Source organism: Poecilia latipinna, unplaced genomic scaffold (genome assembly GCF_001443285.1).
Source record: "Poecilia latipinna isolate Pla-1442-1.1 unplaced genomic scaffold, P_latipinna-1.0 Scaffold9, whole genome shotgun sequence".
NCBI classification, from domain to species: Eukaryota; Metazoa; Chordata; class Actinopteri; order Cyprinodontiformes; family Poeciliidae; genus Poecilia; species Poecilia latipinna.
This window is the reverse complement of record NW_015112625.1, coordinates 311,252-331,514: the sequence shown is the minus strand read 5'-3', so window position 1 is coordinate 331,514 and position 20,263 is coordinate 311,252. Positions and strand designations below refer to the sequence as shown.

Sequence of the window (20,263 nt, the reverse complement as noted above, 5' to 3'; positions counted from 1 at the left end):
CGGGTTGGTCATGTGTCGATCTTTCAGCGAATTGCATGTTTTCAGAGTTTTTATAATTCAGTTAATGATTACTTGATTACTAAATTAGTTGCCAATTATTTCAGTAATCAATTAATCATGATTCACGCGATTAATTGTTCCAGTCCGTCTTTCAAATATAGCATTTTTAAAAGATGCCAGACAGAATAAGAAGTTGTGGTTTGATTGATGTGCCAGAATATGTCAGAAACTTGTAATATATATACTTTTCTTTTCTCTTCACAATTATGAGCTTCTTTATGTTTTTGTCTTTTTAGAGGCATCTATGCTTGATAGAACTTTGCTGCTTTCTGTCTTTTATTTTTTTCAGTACACTGACATTTAGCGCTGTCACTTCCGTACAAATTCTGTCTTGGCTTCTTGTGCATTGTCTGAAGTGTGAAGCCATGGTAACGGCACAAGCCTCACAACCTCAGTCTACCTTAGCGCTGGGTAACTGTCACTCCCATGGGTGGAAGATAGCAGAACTGCCGTTTCTTTGTAATATCTGCCAGAGATCTCGGAGCGTGGAGGTCGAGTGTGTGTGTGTGTGTGTGTGTGTGTATGTGTATGTGGGTCTGGCAGAGCAGACGGTTCAACCACAAGTTTGAGGGAAAGTTTTTTCACCACTGGAGGAAAATACCTGGATTAGCATTAAGACATTTGCAACCATGGAGTCTATGAAGACTGAAGGATCTCATCCGGTCTACAGCCGCTGGTCGTACAGGTAGCTGCTCATACCGACAGACAAAAGAACGACTCTTAGCTTTGTTTTCCATTGGAAATTTCTGTTTCTATAGAGATGTTGGAGAAGTGACTCTCCTGTCCAACTAATGTGTTTTCAGTTTTTTGCAACAGACGATTAGAATACAAAGTAGCCTTTAGCAGAGCTAAAGCATTGTTTTGTCAATGCATTGCCTTATCTTCCTGACCAGTCAGCTGGCAGGTGGTCAGAGCGCCTTGCTGTACGCTCTTGTACTTCTTGCTCATGTTTCTGCCACCATGTCTTTACTTATTCAAAGCATCAGCTTGAGACTGTGCTTGCTGTAACTAGAGTTGGTGATTTGTGTCTGTCCAGTTGTGTGTGAGCGTGTGTGTGTGCTGTTGGCTGGCTGATTTGAACAGGCATGTAACTAACAACATCCTCAGTGACCTTTGAATGTGTCTTCAAAAAAAATGGTGGATGTTAGCAATGCAGCAAAGATTAGCTCGTGTTCCAGTTATAATGCCATCTAAAAATCTGTTTATTGAACTAATTTATTATGAAGTTAACACATCTTTGTTCACAGCAATTTAGACTGCTTGTATTAAACTTCTTTGCTTTTCATGTGTTCATAATTTTTTTTAATTTACCACCGTGGGGCAGATAAACCATGTTTAGATCTCTCTCTTGTTGACTTTCTTCAGAAATGTTGTGCTTTTGTTAAATCTCATTTTCTGGAACTGAAAGCATTAAATACTCTGAAATAAACCTTATAGTCACTTTTTTGTTCTGTTTAGACAGTATGGGTAATCTGAAAGTTAGATCTTTTCAAATTACAAACAGTAGCTCATCTGTTGCTTGTAACCTCTCATATCTGTGACTGATAATTAATTGCTGCACTTTTTTTCTTGCTAATTTGGTATTTTGAAAGACCATAGCTACTCCTGATTAACATTTTTTTCATATAAAACTAGTTGCTGAGTCTTGGGCCTTGTTTGCAGAAAAATTTGAGTCACTTTTACTGTGTTTTCCAGAGACATTGTGGGAGCCATATAAAGATTTTATATCACATTTTTCTAGTCAGCAGTCACGTCTGTGGTGACAGCATGTGGAAATGGGTGCAAGAACTGCTAGAAATGTCTGAAGAAAATAAATTCTGCATTTATTTGTCTATTAGACAGTGCAGTGAATTATACAGCCCTATTTAGATGACATGTTGATTCACCAGTTTGTTAGACAGACTTCACTCTCAATGCCATTTGTTTACATTTAATATTTAATTAAAAGTCGTCTTGCTCCAGGTTGCCCGGTTAAGCGTCTCATTTCTGGACACATCCTCACAACTCAAGTCTGTAAATCTTTACAGCAAAGTGCTAAAGGCCTCCAATTACTGTAAAGTACAAGATGTGACTGGAGGTTTTAATCAATGCTGCTGGAGGTGTTCTGCTGATGGAGCTACGATCTCCATGGTTACTGTGGTCTGACACATGATGAAGGTACAAGAGTTGCTTGTCCTCCTCCTGTCACCCAAGCTGTGAGAGACTAATGAAACATTGATCACTTCCAGCGCTGATGAGGCTCCGTCTGACTTTGTATGGATAAGAGATTTTTTACTCGATGTCAACCAGTTTAACTTGTAATGAGGAATGTTGGCCTTCTTGGAATCCCTTTTGGAAATAAACTAATATTTGTTTTAACTGTGAAACAGTGGAATGGCTTTAAATGATTGAATTCAAGATAAAACATAGGATATTTACTGTTTTGTGTATTTAGTCATTATCTCCTTTTCCCCTTTGCTCCTTCGTCAAAGCGACCAGATTTAGCAGACGTATCGATTTCACAGATTACCACAAACAGTTCTAGTCTTTCACAATGCAATGTTCTTTGCTCTGGCTGACAGATATAAATATACATAGAGTATTTTCCTCTGATTATATGCATAACACATTTAAATGTTTGCCAGGTGGTGTCTTTTAGGAGTTAGACTCATTTAATGCCAATTACTTGGTGAATTTGCCCTTTTATTCACTTCTCTAGAATTGTTTTTTCACTATGTTGTTGAACTGACTGGTGTATTTTTCTCTCCACATAATCTTCTCTTCCCTTTTTCGCTGAAGACCTTCCAGCTCTAACAACTTCTCTTCCAACTCGACATCAAGGTAAACCACAGTCCACAATAACACAATCCTTCATCTTCAACAGCTTTCAGTATGAAACAAGAAGTTAGGATTATGGACATCCAGAGCAGATAATGGCTAAACCTTTTTTGGTTCTTTCTAGAAATCAAAATAACTTGAGAAATGGCTCCAAATGATGTTTTGCCATAAGTGTTAGAAGAGATAAAATGAGTTGGCATAAATGTATTGAGCAATTAAATTTGTTGTGAAAACTGTGTTTTTTTTTATTGTTTTTTTTATCCAAACCTTTAGTAATTATTATTATGTGACACTTCTACTGTTTTGTTTGTCAAAAGCTGAAAAAGTATCGGAGCATATAACATTAGAAACCACTTAAGATGCTCTTCAGAGATATCTAATTACACATTTGGGACCCAGAAATTTGTTAATACTCGTTTTTACAACAGGAAACAAGTTTCGCAGACAGTCGTAATGACTTGCTAATGAGTTGGCCAACATCTCACTACTTTGTCTACTTGCAGGTCTTAATCCCGACTCCTTCCCTTTAAATAGTATTCTCATATGTGTAATTAAGAACTACTATCAGTCTCCACTCCCTTCCCTCCGTCTCAGATGCCAGATGGACCTCCCAGGTGACCCATCTGCTTACCAGTAACAACACTAAGGGATTTATTAGTCAATGCATGGCACTCACTTGTGCAAGATGATCAATTTTGGCAAAGGGTAGCATAATGACTGTATGAGTCATGCCTGTGCTGACTATTAGGCTCCACATTATGCTGAGGGAGACAGACTTATCAAAGCACTCGTGTCGTTTTTGTGCGTTCAGAAATGGCCGTCCAGAGTCCTTCTGTGATGTGAGTCATCAGCTGAAATCTGCAGCTGGAGAAAATAAATGACAATGACAGAAATAGTTGGAAATTGATGAGTTTACATCATGCTGTATGTGGACATCCAGCTTTGATCCCTCTCTACGAACAAAGTCATTTCACTCCACTAGAACGTGCGATATTTCAGATGAAAGAGAAATGAGCCTGATTGGTGAATCACTCCTAATTGAGTTTTGATTTGGCTCTGTTTAGGTCGTGGAGTCGGGGTTGACAGTAGTGACTTCTACTATTGTTCTGCTCTCTCGCTACTGTAGCTTAGCAACATGTCCCTTTAGAAAGGTGCTGAATGTAAGTGCACATCAGCTCCTACACTGCAGGTCGTCCTCCCTTCCTCTTTTCAGGATTACATTTTCCAGAACATGATGATAAACGTCTCTCTGCTCAGTAATTTTGAGTAATGCTTAATTAATAAAAGTAGGTCTTACTGACTTTGCAAAAAAAAAAGAAAAAAAAAAAGCTGCTGAAGTGGGACATTACATTCATACTTTTCTGTAGAAAAACGTGTAAATCCTTCATGTTTGCTTTTCTCCTGCAGTGGCATTGAAGACGACGGCAGCAGTTTAATGCAACAGAAGCTGGAAAGACAGGTGGGAACTGGAGTTTTCTTCATGAAATAGCAACGTTTGACCAGTCACATGATTTCTGTTTTGTTGTTTTCTTGCAGCGTAGCTCATATTGTATGTCGGGTTGATTGTGGCTGCAATTCTAGTTGAGTAGAAAAAGAGATTCTGGCAGCGTTCAGGTTGCCGTTGTGATTTCTGCTCTGATGTGACCAGGTTTGTTCAGAGCTATCATTTCTCAAACGACTGTCTCGCCAGGATAACTGATTTACAGTTTTATGCATTACCTGAACGTCAGCAGAAATACTGACGGTTAGGTGGACCTATGGTGGAGACTAAATCCACCACAGGTTTCTGGTTCACACTTAACCCAAAGTCCCAAAGAGGAGAGGCATATGGAGACTTCTGTTCTTATCAGGAAACACATGAACTGCTTTGCTTAAATGTGAATACATGAAAATTATGATAAATGTAAATGTAAAAAAAAAAGAAGAAAAAAGCATATGTTAGGTACATGTTATATGAAAAAATCCTGAATGCATTTTCATATAGACAAAACCAAGAAAGCATTTTTCACTGGGAGCCCCCTTTATCTGCCCCCTCCTTCTGACGCTAATGACCGCTCATTCAGTTAGCAACGGTGACTGCACAGACACACTCTGCTGCTTGTCATAGTGAGATAGGCCTTTTCTGTCAGAGGAGCACATTATGCAGACGAGGCCATCAACTTTTCGATTGTGAGCTTCAGAAAAGGAGGCAAAGAAAAGCCAGCATTCATTTGGTCTCCTTCCTTTATTGTCTGGAAAAAATTGGACTCTGTGTCATTTTTTGCTCTATAGGATCAATAATTTCTGCACAATGGAACAGGTTTGTACATTTAATCTTTGTTTTTGCTTATCTTGGTCAAACAGGAGAAAGCTGCGCTTTACCAACATTACTTTAGTGTTTCATTGTGAGGTTTTGAACAGTTTCCTTTTTTATCCAGAAAAGTGTGTTCCTTGAATTGGACTTAAAAAAATAAATAAACTATAATCATATTCAGTATCTGCTGTGAACTCCGTCCAGAGTTTTCATTTCCCTGATGTTTTGATTCGCACAGGGAGGACCGTGAACGCCTTAAGTCACTTCCTGATCTGTAAATGCCCAGTTCTCAGTCATAACAAAATAACTGAACCTCACAACGGATTAAAATAGCTCCAGAATGACAAAATAAACTACAGTCTTGATTGCTTCTTTAAAACACCTTACTGTTGTTGAATAACAAGCACAATTACAGATTGATTTATAATAATTGTCTTTTGAGATTTATTTTCATATTGATTTCTTAAATAAATGTAGAATCCTTGACATTTTCTGCACCTAAGAGGATCTTATGAGGAGGTAAGATCTTCCACACATTTAAAAAAATGTAACTAATTTTTATAAATCTGCACAAAATAATAAAATGCTTCTGTAGATTTATTCCAAATGAAATTTTATTATTAAATTCCCTCATATTGATGGTCTGGGTTGCCAGTGTGTGCACCTTTTCACTTGAGATGTGTAACTGATGCTTTTCTAGTTCACTAACAGATGTCATCTAGTTTTTGACTGATGAATTATGAAAGCCCCGTTTTTGGTTTGCCAAATCTGACGCCAGGCTTCCTGGTGTCGTCCAGCTCACTGAGCAGCGTCACTCATCGAGACGTGTTGTTGTGCGTTTTGGCACACTAATTAATCCGCTTGCGTAATCCCATTGGCTGCTCTGATCACAGTTGGGTTAGGAGAGCAGAGGCTCTGCCTGTACATCATAACCACAAGGAGTTTTCAGGAGCACACTGGATTAGATATCTCTATTTTCCATCACAGTCAAGTAGCAGGTGCAGTGCAGACCAGTTTTTATTTTTTATTTTTTTTATTAGGCAGGCTATTTGCAGCATTTACTGGGAGACACAGGTTGCATCTCATCATGCATGTAGATGTAATTACCCTCCACTCTGTAATGTTTTCCACCTCAGCTGCATTCAACCTCTTCACATCAAACATTGAATAATTAGTTATTTTTTTCATGAGCACGTGATCAGCTGTTTGGGGAAGGTCAGCCTGAACGTTGTCTGAAAGCCTGAGCTCCCATGATGCCTTGCGTTCACAGCGGGCGCTGCTGGAGCAGAAGCAGCGGCGGAAACGTCAGGAGCCCATGATGGTCCAGCCCAACACCGAGGCCCGGCCCCGCCGCAACAGGACGCGGCACTGCGACGAGCAGGACCCGCTGGTGGAGTCTCAACTCAGCATCAGCAGCGACGTCATCCTTGATGGTGAGAGAATCAAACGCAGGAATCTCTTACGTGGTCGCTGTCGCAAAAGAGTGTTTTTTTTTTTTAATTAAAAGCAGCATAAATTACATAAAAACGTCTTTCAAGCTATGCATTTAATCATTAAGTACATCAAGCAATGCTAGCCTCCCTCTTATATTTACATGCACAGACTTGATGATTCAGATTATTTTTTCCTAAGACATTCCAAACTCAATTTTGCTAGTTTTATTGTAATTCAACACATGCATCTTCCAAATGTTAAAAGAAAATAAGTCCTGCAGGTTCCTTAAATCCAATATAAAATGAAAGGATTGCAAGATAACCCTGTCATTTATCAATAAATACAAAATAAAGTGATGTTCGTACTGATTGTTGATGCCAGTACGATCATCCAGTTTCATTTTTGATGAATTAAAAAAAAATTACCCTTTTTTAGTATTTGACCTGCAGATTATTGGTTATATCAATACAGTTTATTTGTATAATCACACATATATTCCAATTGATCAAATCAACAAGTCCAGTGAAAAGTAATCTTTTAATCATAGATTAGAAGATAACTGGATTCTATTTGTGCATTAACTTCTAACTGAGGAGAACATCATTAGTTCCTCGTCCTCCATCATTTGGCAGATTGATGGAATAAAAACCTGTCCTGTTTAATGTTTTAATGGTGAATCAATCTGTCACCTTAGTTATTAAAGTAAAAAGGTTTTAAGAGGATTAAAATACGTGTTCTGACATGTTTAAGTTGCTGCTCATTGTTATTTTGGTTTCATTCAGAGTCTTAATCAGACATATTTCATAAAAACCAATAACTGAACCACAGTTAATAAAAATGGGGCATTGTATGCAACTTTACATTGTATACTCTTGTTTTGATTGACATCATTTATCAAAAATACTAAACTACCAAAGGTTTTAAGATGGCTTCTAATGATTAAATACAAAACAGTGGATAGAGTGACTCTCTGTGTAAAGATAACAGAATAATAGTAATAACTTTCCAACTGTTGTAGGTATTGATGGACCGGCAGCTTTCCTGGGATCAGAAGCCGGCGATCTGGGAACCAAAATCCAAGTTCGGTCAGTGAGCAAGCCCTCGTCGCCGCAGCCCCGCCATCAGTCTCCGCCTCAGCCGCAGAGTCCTGCAGCCGAAGAAACGGAACAAGACGGCGACACCGCCACTCTGCTGGAGCCCAAGACAGACATCCACCAGCTGCTACAGAAACAAGGTCAGCTTGGTGCCAAAAGGTCTCCATTCATTCTGTTTTCTCAGGAAAACAACGGATTTTGTTTGGTTGCTTTCTTTAAAAAAAAAAAAAAGATTTCAACTATTATATTTTTTTTGCATTGTTAGCTCTTTGTGTGTGCTGCTTTAGTCTGAACTCATAGCCAGTGTTTAGACGTGATCCTTGAACCAGGTCTTCCATTAATCGGATCGTGTCCCAGACTCCAGCGCTTCTCTGCCATGAGACTGTCATACAGCAGCAGTCTTCAGTCAGAGGATTCTTAAGACTTGTTGGAAGACAGACTGCTACTGCAGACCCTTCCAGCCCAAATCCACAAAGATTCTTTGTAGTTTCTTTAACGATATAATTTGTGACATTTAATTTCCCTTTGGGATAACTAAGATATTTTTGAACTGAATTGAGCTAACTTATTTATCACTTTTAAATGCTATGCCAAGTTAGAATATTCACTGTATTATAATTTCTGTCCTTTCCTGAGATGCTTTAGCACCAGTGGACCACCACTTCTTTCCATCAGTGAATTAAAGTTGGGTCTAGCGGCAGCCAAGAGCTACGTCTTGGCTGATAAATCCAATTACCAATGAGCAGACAGATGCCTCAGGCCTTCCGTCTGCTGGAATCATTTTACATCTGCATGACTGCCTGGCTCCTAGTGTTAAGCCTCATAACAAAAAAACTCTGGCATTTGCAGAGTAGGAAGAGCTGAGTCATTCTCATCCTGTTTCTGATTTGAAATGATCCAGTAATTATTTGAATTGTTAAGATTTTTTTTTTGCATAGAAGAGCAGCCAGCCGTCTCCCTGTGGAAGAAGAAATGCCCCGTAGATCATTCCAGAGAAACAGGAGTCAGACATTTCCCAAGTGTTGCATAATACATAGAAATACTTTTCATGTATCGAAGAGCAGAACGAGGCGTCTTCTTTAATCCTCTCCAGAGATTTATTTAAAAAGAAATCTTGTGCTGGAGGATTTCCGCCACGTTTTCTGCCTTCTTGCCTTGCGTGAAAAAGCTTCCCAATAGGAATTACCGTTTTGCCGATCTGTGCTCATGCTTTTTCCCCTCGTGCCGTTCGACAGGTCTGTGTGAAAGCATGAACTTTGATGAAGCCAGCGAGCACGGAGACGAGGCAAACGAGGAACGGACGGGTTCTCTGTTCTCCAATGCCGACGCACCCAGACCCGCCTCGGCTTCCAGCGGCAAAAACGCTCCCGTGAGTTTTTCACCAACTTCTACCACTCGCTTACCGACTCATTCAGGTAATTCCAGGAAAATTAAGTGCTGCATTCTTCCCCTTTTATCCCAGGAGGCAGTAATCCCCGGATCACTTTCTGCAGAAAGCGTCCTTGCAGACGCAGCCAACCTGGAGGAGTTTGTGCTGCTGCCGGCTCCTCGCGGCGTCATCTTTAAATGCAGGATTACTCGGGACAAGAAGGGCATGGACCGCGGCCTCTACCCCACCTACTTCATGCACATGGAGCGAGACGAAGAAAGAAAGGTGAAAGCCAGACAAATGAACTTATGTTACTCACAAAGTCAGGTCCCTAGTTTTAATTTTACAATATCTTTTTCTCTGCAGGCGTTTTTGTTGGCTGGAAGAAAGAGAAAGAAGAGCAAAACATCCAACTACTTGATTTCAGTGGATGCCACGGATCTGACACGAGACGGAGAGAGCTTCATCGGCAAACTGAGGCGAGCCGAATGCTTTTTCGTAGTTTTCACAAAGAGACTATATAGTTTTAAACATTATAGTTTCTTAGATAATCAAATAGATGTAGAATAATAAAAGTAAGGTATGTGTTTTTTTTTTTGTCCATTTAATTCTAAGATGCTGCTTATCAATTTGGAATTAAGAGTTAATGAATTTCAAACAAATCTCTAAAAAATTTGGGAATCATCCCGCTCAGGTTTGTTCTCTCTGAATGCACAACTGAAGTCCTGATTTCTTAAAAATGGTGAATTAGCCCTTTAGCTTTGCTCAGAAACATAATCAAATAAATGCTCCAAAAGCACATAAACAATTTAACCAGGAAGTCCCAAAACATCCCAGAATAACATCCAAAGCTCTAAAGAGCTCACTTGCCTCAGTTAAGGTCAGAGTTCATGATCTAACAATAAAAGAGTGACTGGGCAAAATGGCCGCCACAGGAAAGTTTCAAGGCTAGAACCACTGCTGACCTAAACAAACACATTTGTGGGCATGTTGGTTTAACAGAAATAGTTTTAAAATATATATATATATATATATATATATATATATATATGCGTGTGTTTTCTCTTTAACCAGGTCCAACTACACGGGTACTAAATTCACAGTGTATGACAACGGCATCAATCCCGGCAAAAACCTCGGGATGCTGCTGGAAGAAAGCAACACACGACAGGAGCTGGCTGCAATCTGCTATGTGAGCCAGTGGCAAAAAACCAAGATGCTGTTGAGCGTGTCCTTTATGGTGACATTATCACATTCTTTGTGCAATCCTTTTTTTTTTTTTTTTTTTTTGTCAGGATACCAACCTGCTGGGATTCAAAGGTCCACGTAAAATGACCGTTCTCCTCCCAGGGATGAACTTGAACTATGAGCGGATCCCTGTAAGGCCTCAAAATGTGAGTCCCACAGAAAAAAGGTTTATGCAAAAGTATTTCCTCTGAACTCTGCAGTGTTGGCTGTGTCGTTAATTATCTTTAACTCTCCTCGCCTGACCTGTTACGTTAGGTGGACGACCATATCTTAGTAAATTTGCAGTTATGTCATACATACTGGATTAAGAATGCTGGTTAATAAACTAAATCTGCTTGAAACTTCTCAACACAACTTTCTTTATGTTATGTTCTTTAGTCTTTTGTGGCAGTGGTGTCATTCTAACAATGCACTTCAACAGAGATGATAGTAACATGTCCAAGATAATGTCATCAGTTGGTTCTCATTGTCAACTTCTCTGGGATCTGAGTTGTAGTTAAGGTTTTAACATGTGAATCAGCTGCTCCCACTTTTAAAAACACTTGTTACCATGGATATGCATTATGACAACTGTCTGAAAGTAAAAAAAAAAAAAAAAAAGTGAGAGCAACAATTCTTCCAAAACTGAGGAAATAACTGTCCATTAAAGCAACGCCTCAGCCAAAAAGAACAGATCAGAATGATGAACTACCTAAAGGAGTTCTGTTACGTTGCCACCATGCTGCAACCATGACTGGTGCAATTCTGGAACAATTTGCTGATTAGATGTCTTCTGAAGACAAATTGTTGATAGTGAGGGGTGTGTATATTTTCTGGAGGTAGCATTAGCATGTTTTGGTTTATGTGGCAGGAACAAGAGACCCTGGTGAGCAGGTGGCAGAGCAACGTGATGGAAAACCTGATTGAGTTGCACAACAAGGCCCCCGTTTGGAACGAAGACACCCAGTCTTATGTTCTGAACTTCCACGGCCGCGTAACACAAGCTTCAGTGAAAAACTTCCAGATAGTACACGACAACGACCGTGAGTGTTTACTTCAATGTGTGGCATCGCTGTTGACTGTTTTTTTTTGTTTTGTTTTTTGACTGTCGACTGAACACGGCGTTTCCTCCAACCACAGCTGACTACATCATCATGCAGTTTGGAAGAGTTGCCGAAGACATCTTCACCCTCGACTACAGCTACCCTATGTGTGCTCTTCAAGCTTTTGCCATTGGCCTGTCGAGCTTTGACAACAAGCTGGCCTGTGAGTAACGGGAGGGTGTCCTGCAAGCAAGCCAGCTGGCGTGTTTCACTCGTCTTTCTTTTTGATTTTCATGCTGTAAAACAGCTTTACACGGGTAGTTTCATATGATTTGAACCATCTGTGTTCAGCTGCTGTTAATATGTAAAACATGTACAGGCTAAAAGAGAAAACTCATTCCATCTTATGAGACACCATGTACAAGAAGAGCTGATGTCATGCTTATAACCTCATGTAAAGATATATGAACTGAACTGATCTTGTATTCTGTTGTTTCTACTCTATTTAATCCTTTTTCCCTCTGGCGCCATCTGCAGGCACAAAGTTTAGCCTCCTAAATAGAAAAGTGGTCAGTTATTTTTTGTTTGCCTTTATTTTGTTTACAAATTCAGTTATAATTAATATTATTATTATTGCCACCTATTTTAATTGCCCCTTGTGTCTAAAGTGCATTTTTATGCATGGATGTTTTATTTGTGTGACTGAAATGTTAGTTTTGGCGTCACAAACACATAAATGCACCATTGCACATTTTAAAAAATACAATACACATTAATTTTATTTTATTTTTTTTGGATTGATTTACTCCTTTTACCAGAATATAAAGACAATCTTTTTTTTAAATTCCTGTTATAACACTGGTGAGCTGTTATTTTGGTGAACAGATGCACAAACTGTGATTTTTGTTTGTTTGTTTTTTGTATTAATTACAAAAGCCAAACATAAGTTAAATGAAAATTTGTACTGCCCATATATAATTTCTCTCTACATGGTAGTCAGCCATGTGTAGGTGCCTCATTTTTCTTTCTTTTTCTTCTATAAGACGTGCAGAAGTAAGAATTTCACACAAATCCACAAACGTTATCGAAACGCTACACATGTAGGCTCAAATATATACATACATCTGTACTTCATATGTGACCGCTCTGCTCAGCAGAATTTTAAGTTTACCTACTTTAAACGGCTAATTAGCCAAGACTAATTTAGCTAATATCATTGGGGTGTGCAGTTATATTTGAGTATATATTTACAATTTTAACTGTGGATCAGAGAAGACTTCATAAGAAGTTCAAACTTTAACTCTTTGTTTTTTAAAAAATGTTAGGTTTATATTGTATTATCCTCTCCTGAAATAAGGCCTCAAATGGCCCTCTGGAGCTCTCCACCTGTTACACTCCTCATGTGCTACACAGTTTCTTACAAATATTTCAAAAATCACTTTTGTCTGAACTCTACATGGCAGATTGTGCAATAAACTGTTGAAGAATTTAGATTTCCATAAAAAATTACCATCATGTTTCTCTGTTCCTGCAAAGTGAGTTTAGTGAAAAACTTCCCAGTCTGAAATGTATGCTTTTATTAGAACCAATACAAATGTTACAATTTCTCAATTCCTGTTTTTACATTTAATTATGTGTGAAAAAGAATTTTATTGACTGAAAACAATTTTCATAAACGTTTCAATTTGATTCTGGGAAATTTGAAAAGGGAACTCAGAAGTGCTTATTTCCACTGATGTACGGTCTTTTAAAGAAGAAAAAATAAAGAACTTGTAAAAACAAATCAACTGTCAATCCTTTTTGGTGAAAACTTCATTGCAGAACTGTGCACTTTATGTTAACCAGAACATTTTCTAACATTTCTAAATGCTGCATATTGTCATGAACACTTTCTGACAGACTATTTCTGATTTAATTCTCATCAGTCGAGAATATTAATCTCTTCAGATAACTTTTTGTACTTGATCAGGTAGTATGGGTAGCACTGGCAGCTGTCAAACACTATAAACATCAGAGGGTTTTGCTTGTTGTCGACGCAGGCATCGTAGAGACTGACCTTGCCGTTGGGCGGTCGCCGGTAGTTATGTTTCCCCAAGCAAACTCTTCCCACCAGGACTTTGGCCAGAAACATGCAACCAACCTCATCGTACTCGTTTGCTTCTGTGTACTCGTGGGACATGAGCACGTTGGTAGCAAAGTAAGAGCCGAACCCGTGAGAGTGTCCGTTGAGGCCGGCCACCCGGGGGTCAAAGCCGTGGAGGCAGATGCTCTCTGAGGCGACCTTTGTGGTCCCGTGGAAGAGATGTCTCTCCAGAGGTCCCTCGGCTTCCGTGTGGTGTTTCTGCATGTGTGTTTTCTGCCTGTGACGACAACGCAGGTTTATTTTATTTTTTTATTTAATTATTACTTGACTTTTTGTGTTGCAATTCTCTAAATAATAAGGCCACAACCTTTGGTACTTGTCCCAGTGCAGCAGGTTCTGGATCTGCTGGATGCTGATGATGTCGACCTTGGTCTCTGGCAGGTTTTCGTGGAAGAACTTTTTGATGCTCCGGGATGCCTGAGTCCCAGCCGGAACATCAACCAGGAGGTAATCCTCTTCTGAGCCCTGAAGCCAGACTGGAGGGTACCAGGAGCTGAACTCCTGCAGAGGATCTACGCTGAAGTTAGCCGCAGCAGCGTTGGCCTCACAATTATCTAAGTCAGACTGGACTCCAGTCCTAAAAGCAAGAAGAGTTTTAGAAAATATAAATATGTCTAACAAAGATGCAACAGACGGAAAGGGAAAGATCCAGAATACAAACTTTAGGTAAGGATACATGGACTCTGGTGAGCGGTAGGCAGGTCTGCAACAAATTTGTCTCTGGAAGCCGGTGCTGATTCTGGTCTGGGTCATACTGGTGAAGTCCACCTCGTACTTCTGCTTACCGATGCTGAAGGAACATTTTAGCTCCTTTTCACTCATCTTTTTCAGGAGAAGGGCAGACAAATCCTAGAAAGACATGAACATGAGCGTACTTCGAGTTCAGTCATTCACACAGCGGCGGTGAAATTAAGCTGTAAGTTGAAAGCTCTAGGTCAAAACTGGAGCAGGTGAAAATCTACAGCAGAAAAACCCGATGCTATGCTTTAAAGGTAAGAGGGTTCCAATCATATCAGTGCTTTTCAGCAGCAGTTGGATTACAATATAACATCCCTCAGGGGTTTCTGGATATACTCTGCCCCTGGTGTATTTTTTTTAAAAATATATTTCTTTTAATTTTCTTGTTGAGGACTTTCAAATTTATATCTCTCTGAAAGTGAATAAAATTGCATTCAAAATTGTGAAAAACTGACTTTAAACACAAATACTGAATGGAAATTAATGTCACAATCTTCAAGAAACCCATCTTCTAACCTTATATGCTGTAGCTCCTTTCATGGGGATTTCATCTTCCAAAGTGAGTTCCTCATATTGATCAATCCACAAATCGTAACTTCAACTACAGTAAACTGTGATAAATACATGTGTATTTTACAAGTTACTCTTAACTTGTAAAATAAGTCATTCCCAGCTCCAAGTTTCGACTTCAGAGGTAAATGAATGACCGCTCAACCCTGTTTCCCTGCCTCATGCACAGCTGTTTTGGACAGCCATTAACTGAAAACTGTGGTTTTGATACACTGCAAACTTAAACCAAAGGAGAATTAATAAAACCAAAAAAGCAAAAGTTACCACGCTGTACTCTTTGTAGTCCATGCCCTCACACCAGTAGATTTTGCTCTTGCTTGGAAAGTGAGGGTTTGTTTCTACGTTCTCTGAGTTAGTAAGTCGCCTAACTGCATCATACTCTGAGAGATCGTCCAGCTCCATTGTTTCAAAGTCCAGGACGTGGTATTTTTCCCTAAAAGGAAATTCAAAACAATTACAGTCATTAGAATCCATAAATTGATGTCTAAATTATTGGTAGTTGAACCAAAACTCACTTGTCTACGAGGGTAACGTCGCTCTGTTCAGCACAACAGTAGCTCCTCTCCAGTAAGACCTGAGCGCGAGGTGAGAGGTCGATCCATTGGTGGGTCTTTATAGACCACAGCTGCCAGTGGAAAGGGTAAGGTGTGTGGTGCATCTTACACTTTACCCCTGCATCACATGCACCCAGAAGGAAGTTATCGCAGATGCAGACATCAGGGGAGACCTTTGTGTGAAACGATAAGAGATCAGGTTTCTTGGGTTCAACATCAAGGTCGCCGGAAACACTTGTAGGTGGTTGGATAGCAGGTGGGGGCTTTATGGTTGCAATGGTGCCAGGCTGATATCCTGGTGGAGAATGAGTGATGAGGAGAGGCAGTGACACAGAAATCGGGTTGACAAGACTCTGGTTTGGTTGATTTGTGTGGGGCGGCGTTGGCAGGCAGCTGTGGGAGAAAGTCAGCAACACACAGGAGGTGTTCTGGATCTGCAGCTGAAGGCTGGAGGTTTCCGCCACACTGGATGTGTTTTCTCTCTCACAGGAAGCGGTGACGTCCCCCTGCTTCACAGGAAGAGGTGTTAAGTTGATACTGATGCCGTAAGGTTTGACCGTCCAGGTGACGCCGACTTTCAGGGATCTCACGGCATCCCACACCGGGAGGCTGGTGTTGGTGTCGGCAGGCACTTCCAGGAGGAGAAGGGATGAATTGAGCATCATGGCTTTGGGACTGTCAGATGGGCCCTTTGGGGCTTTGGGTGCCAACTTTCTTTTTTTTCTTCTCCCACTTGAAACATCAGACATCTTTGACTTCCTATTTGACATTGGACAAAATAATTTTGGGCACATTGGAATAAACAGTAAAAATAGTTAAAAGATGTGATGAATAATTTAGGAAGAGCTCTTGGATAAATATAAAAGACATTTTATCTTGTTTTGCAGTGAATGACTTCGAGTTAGCTCTTGAAAACATACAAAGGTAGCATCAGCAAAATAAATGTATGAGCTGAACTAATTTCTAATTAAGCTAATAGCTACAATGTAGCACGAGCTCTGTTGCTAGAGCTAGCTAAATAAAATAGAAACGCGGTAATAATTAATTAACCTACCGTTAGTGCCTTACCGTGGATGAAATATTGAGGAGTCAACTGGCTCTGCAAAGAGAAAACTCGATTTTAAGACCGAAGTTTTTATTGGTGAAAAGTGAAGGTAACTTTCCAGAAGGTTAATGACGACGACCTTTATTCTACTCAGGCGAGTATGGAAAAACTTTATTACAAAAAAGACGTAAAATAAACAAGTCTGCAGAATAATATGAAATTAATGCACATGCAATGTTTAAATATTTAAAGACATATTTATCAATAAATTATAGTGTAGTTGTTACCTCAAATGTGCAGGGCTTTTTTTTCGTTTTTTTTTCCACTATGTGTATTAATTTGACAGCCAATTAAAGAAATCCGCCCTCTTTTTAAAGGAGGAAAAATAGAAATTATTATCTGCGCGTTCTGGTAATTTAATTTTTCAGTACGTCTAATGAAAAAACAAAATAACAAGTAGTGGGTTTGTTTTTGTTTCAAAATATAAAGTAAAACATCGAAGTACACGTTGTTTTTCTTTTTTGTGTTATCAAACTGTTGGGAAGACACTTAAATTTATTTTGCGTTTGGTTTTTAGAGTTGAAATCACAATAAAAACAAAAAATTGCCGGCAAACAGTAATTAAATATAGACTCTTAAAACCTCAGCTTGTTGTACAGCGGAGATTTTTATATTTATGTATATAAGAAACAGCGCCTCCTCCTGTCAGATTGCATGACTGCCATAGAATTAGGTCACTGCCTGGGATTCATTTTTTTAAAAGTCCCATCTTTATTTTTATTTTAAATGTGATTATTTGTATTATTAAAAAAAAATAAAATAAAAAATATTTAAAAATCGATTGATTATTAAATTTGGACACAGAATAGGTAAATGACTTGCATTTTATTTGTTTTCCATTAAAAAGTAAATGCAACATCAAATAAAATATTATTTTAAGAATTTTATTGATAAATATATGGTTAGCATTTGCAAATAAAGTTTGATTGGCGTTAACACAAACCCAAACATGATTATGCAGCCCATCTGACTAACACTAGCATAATTACATTTCAGCCATACACACTGAAGGTTATTTATTTGCACATGAATATACACAACCACCATCGTTAGAAAGAGAAATCCAAATCATCATTAAAAAACAAAACAAAACCAAAACTCTGTTACGAAATTAGCTTTTTGAGTAAATGTACCCTGAAAACATTAAACTGAATGTTAGAGAGTTCAGATCAACAAAAGTTAGAGTTATAGAAACGGTCGCCTAAGTTAAAAGCTTAAAAATCAGCAAGTTTCAGGAAAACATCCACTGGTTCAACTGTCAAAGGGCACTTCTGACAGCCTACCCAGAGGTAGGGAAACACCGCCTCAGTGATGGTGTGTTTGAAGGTGTAGATATGCGTGTTGTTATGCGGGTCATAGAACGACACTTTGCCCTTTTCACAATCCAGCTGCACTCTGATCCTCTGCGGATTTCTTTTCAGACTCAGCCGAGTCAAAGGAGAAGTACCGGCAAAGTACATCTTGTGGTAAAAGTACACACACAGGTAGCCGTTGTTCAGGACTGAAGACACTTTCTCCTTCCTTTTGATGGACTCCTTCGCCACGCCGACAACCCACGCCGTGTTGTCTCCTACGTTCACCTCCCAGGCGTGCTTGCCCGAGGCCAGGCCGTCCCGGCCCAGAACGGCCGTGTCAGGGTCGAACCGCTCCGGATTGTTGGGCAGCCTCTGCTTCTCATCGCTGTCGTGGACCGTGGTGAGGTCATCTGACAGGACAAGCCATGGGGCCGCCGTGTTGGGATCCAGAGTGACTGGAGCTGAAGAGAACATGGCAGAGTTCAGGTAACAGTCCCAGATCAGGAATATACCCAAAGGTAGCTGCTTTTCCAAGAGTTATAAGTTTAGCACGTCTGCAGAGACTCACTGTATTTGGCAATTTTATGCATCTTCTCCCACACCTGGAATGTTAAAGAGCCGACGTATTTGGCCACATCTATTAGTGCAGCTGGAGCCATGACTGGCTCTCCTACTGGAACATTTGCCCTGCAAAAGATACAATTAGTTGTTTTTTTTATGCGAGTGAAGTGCAATAGCAGAAAGGAAAACATTTAACCAGAAAATGTGTCTTTTTACCTTGCAAGTGTACTTTTGCATTTCTGAAAAAAGAAAAAAAAATAGTCATTTAGGACTTGGAAGCAATACGCATGCATGCCTGCACACCTGTTCTTATCGTAAACTAGCTTACATGAAGGACAGACAGGTCCTCCAGAGCCATCTCCTCCTCCAAAACTCTGATAGTTTCAGACATGGACGATATGCTTCTCTCGATTTCCTCCATCATCTGCCTCATCTGTCCCGTCTTCTGCTCCTCCTCCCTGCGCAGCGTCTCCATCCGGGATTCCTCCTCCACACGAAGGAAGCTGTGGAGTTTGTCAAACTCTTCGTGAGTCTGTCTTTCCACGAATTGAGCCTGAGCCTGAAAGAAAATATTCTTTCACTACAACCACAAGCTTCAGAGTAGTTTGGGGCTTCTATGTAGTTTTGGATTTTTTTGTTTTTCAAAAAAATCTGAATATCTGTACCAGTACAACCATTTTTTAATTTTTTTTAATCAAAAGTCACCTATTGAGTAGAAATCTGACTGCTAAAGACGAGTTGCAAGAAGTAGTTGTTTAAAAATACCAATTTGTAATTTACCACAAGCCAGATAGGATATATGCAAAACTTTACATGGAGGAAAACTAAGAATGTGCATTGTCACAAACACACCATCCGTAGGGTGAAACATGGTGGTGGCAGCATCATGCTGAGAGAATATCTTCGGCTGGGAAGACGAGGTACTGCACCTGAATGTGTGTGACTGCATCCTCACAGTTTTTCTTCATTTTGTCAAATGCGTCCCTCTTCTCCTGCAGCGAGCTAATAGCCGACTTCATTTTCTCCTGCATGAGTAATTAAAAGTGAAGCTTCTAATGCATAAGACCTTATAACATTAGAAGGGAACATGTTTGCAGTATTTACCTTCACATCCAGAACTGCTTCGCTGATAGGACAGCAGTCGTGCTGCTTGTGTTTTCTTGAGGTGTGGCAGACCACACAGATGGGCTCTTTGTCCAACAAGCAATACAGCTTGAGCTTCTCGTTGTGGACAGGGCACATCTCTCCTGGATCGCAGTACAGCTCCCCTCCCGTCTCCTCCACAGGGAGGCTCTCCTCCTGCACACACGACTCACACAGGTTCTTCAGGGTCAGACTGGGCACGGGGTCGTCCAGGTTCTGGGTTCTGCACAGCGGGCAGTCCCGTCTTCGCCCCCTTCCGGTCCAGTACTGTTGCAAGCAGGGAGCACAGAAGCTGTGGGTGCACTTGAGGACCACCGGGTCCCTGAAGATGGCACAGCAAATGGGACAGGTCAGGTCCTCCTCGGGCAGAGACAGCCTGCCTGCCATTCTGACTCTTCACTCCTTGTTTACCCTGAAAGTGAAAGTGGGGCAAAGTGATCAGACACAGGAGAGCCAGAGGCAGCAGCTGCAGACTGTTAGCTGTCTGCAGGGAGGAGAGGTGAAGCTGCGTCAGAGGCAGAAGACCTTACAGAGCGAATGAAGATTCACAAACAGGCAAAAGCAAACCAAAAAGAAGAAAAACTGACAGAAGTATGAGTCTGAGTGTAAGCACTTCCTGTTTCCTGTTGTGCTGAGTCACCCGAGAAGGTGGAGACAGAAAGAGAGAAGAGGCAGTTTAACCCTTTACTGCCTTCTCTCATTCTGATCAGTCTCAACAGGAAAAAATGAAGCACCTAGAACACATGTGTCAAACTCAAGGCCCGCGGGCCACATGTGGCCCGCCATGTCATTTTATAGACCGATGATTGACTTAAAA

At 40.1% G+C, this 20,263-nt stretch overlaps 3 protein-coding genes across 4 annotated transcripts; 1 reads left to right on the top strand and 2 right to left on the bottom strand.

Moving 5' to 3' along the window:
- The first annotated feature begins 426 nt into the window (after nucleotides 1–426).
- Nucleotides 427–11,811, top strand: tulp3 (TUB like protein 3). The gene is made up of 13 exons (XM_015028844.1): nucleotides 427–745; nucleotides 2,839–2,880; nucleotides 4,285–4,336; nucleotides 6,441–6,603; nucleotides 7,623–7,838; nucleotides 8,934–9,067; nucleotides 9,161–9,352; nucleotides 9,434–9,546; nucleotides 10,142–10,259; nucleotides 10,363–10,461; nucleotides 11,166–11,337; nucleotides 11,435–11,598; nucleotides 11,668–11,811. Exons 1-12 carry the CDS (start codon nucleotides 690–692, stop codon nucleotides 11,566–11,568), a joined length of 1,491 nt encoding a protein of 496 aa, XP_014884330.1. The 5' UTR covers nucleotides 427–689; the 3' UTR covers nucleotides 11,569–11,598; nucleotides 11,668–11,811.
- Nucleotides 11,812–12,180: 369 nt separating this feature from the next.
- LOC106945153 (TCDD-inducible poly [ADP-ribose] polymerase-like) lies at nucleotides 12,181–16,096 on the bottom strand. Its single transcript, XM_015028619.1, has 5 exons — nucleotides 15,304–16,096; nucleotides 15,053–15,221; nucleotides 14,142–14,329; nucleotides 13,788–14,057; nucleotides 12,181–13,697 (listed from the first exon to the last, which is right to left on the bottom strand). The coding sequence occupies exons 1-5, from the start codon at nucleotides 16,089–16,091 to the stop codon at nucleotides 13,259–13,261; spliced, it is 1,854 nt and encodes a 617-aa protein (XP_014884105.1). The 5' UTR covers nucleotides 16,092–16,096; the 3' UTR covers nucleotides 12,181–13,258.
- Nucleotides 16,097–17,315: 1,219 nt separating this feature from the next.
- Nucleotides 17,316–20,103, bottom strand: trim35-14 (tripartite motif containing 35-14). 2 transcript variants are annotated; one of them, XM_015028789.1, is made up of 7 exons: nucleotides 20,034–20,103; nucleotides 19,408–19,858; nucleotides 19,233–19,328; nucleotides 18,632–18,862; nucleotides 18,520–18,542; nucleotides 18,311–18,429; nucleotides 17,316–18,203 (listed from the first exon to the last, which is right to left on the bottom strand). In XM_015028789.1, the coding sequence occupies exons 2-7, from the start codon at nucleotides 19,831–19,833 to the stop codon at nucleotides 17,662–17,664; spliced, it is 1,437 nt and encodes a 478-aa protein (XP_014884275.1). In that variant the 5' UTR covers nucleotides 19,834–19,858; nucleotides 20,034–20,103; the 3' UTR covers nucleotides 17,316–17,661. The 2 variants fall into 2 exon arrangements, with proteins under 2 accessions (XP_014884275.1, XP_014884272.1); XM_015028786.1 differs by having other exon boundaries at nucleotides 19,977–20,088.
- Nucleotides 20,104–20,263: the final 160 nt, after the last annotated feature.

Coding starts and splice junctions, on each gene's coding strand:
- tulp3 (XM_015028844.1), top strand. CDS start 690: ATGGAGTCTATGAAGACTGAAGGATCTCATCCGGTCTACAGCCGCTGG. Junction 2,881..4,284: donor TCTTCCAACTCGACATCAAG/GTAAACCACAGT, acceptor TTTCTCCTGCAG/TGGCATTGAAGACGACGGCA. Junction 11,338..11,434: donor GATAGTACACGACAACGACC/GTGAGTGTTTAC, acceptor CTCCAACCACAG/CTGACTACATCATCATGCAG.
- LOC106945153 (XM_015028619.1), bottom strand. CDS start 16,091: ATGTCTGATGTTTCAAGTGGGAGAAGAAAAAAAAGAAAGTTGGCACCC. Junction 15,222..15,303: donor GACGTTACCCTCGTAGACAA/GTGAGTTTTGGT, acceptor ATTTCCTTTTAG/GGAAAAATACCACGTCCTGG. Junction 14,330..15,052: donor ACTACAAAGAGTACAGCGTG/GTAACTTTTGCT, acceptor ATGTCTTTCTAG/GATTTGTCTGCCCTTCTCCT.
- trim35-14 (XM_015028789.1), bottom strand. CDS start 19,833: ATGGCAGGCAGGCTGTCTCTGCCCGAGGAGGACCTGACCTGTCCCATT. Junction 19,329..19,407: donor AAGCAGTTCTGGATGTGAAG/GTAAATACTGCA, acceptor TTACTCATGCAG/GAGAAAATGAAGTCGGCTAT. Junction 18,543..18,631: donor AGGACCTGTCTGTCCTTCAT/GTAAGCTAGTTT, acceptor TTCTTTTTTCAG/AAATGCAAAAGTACACTTGC.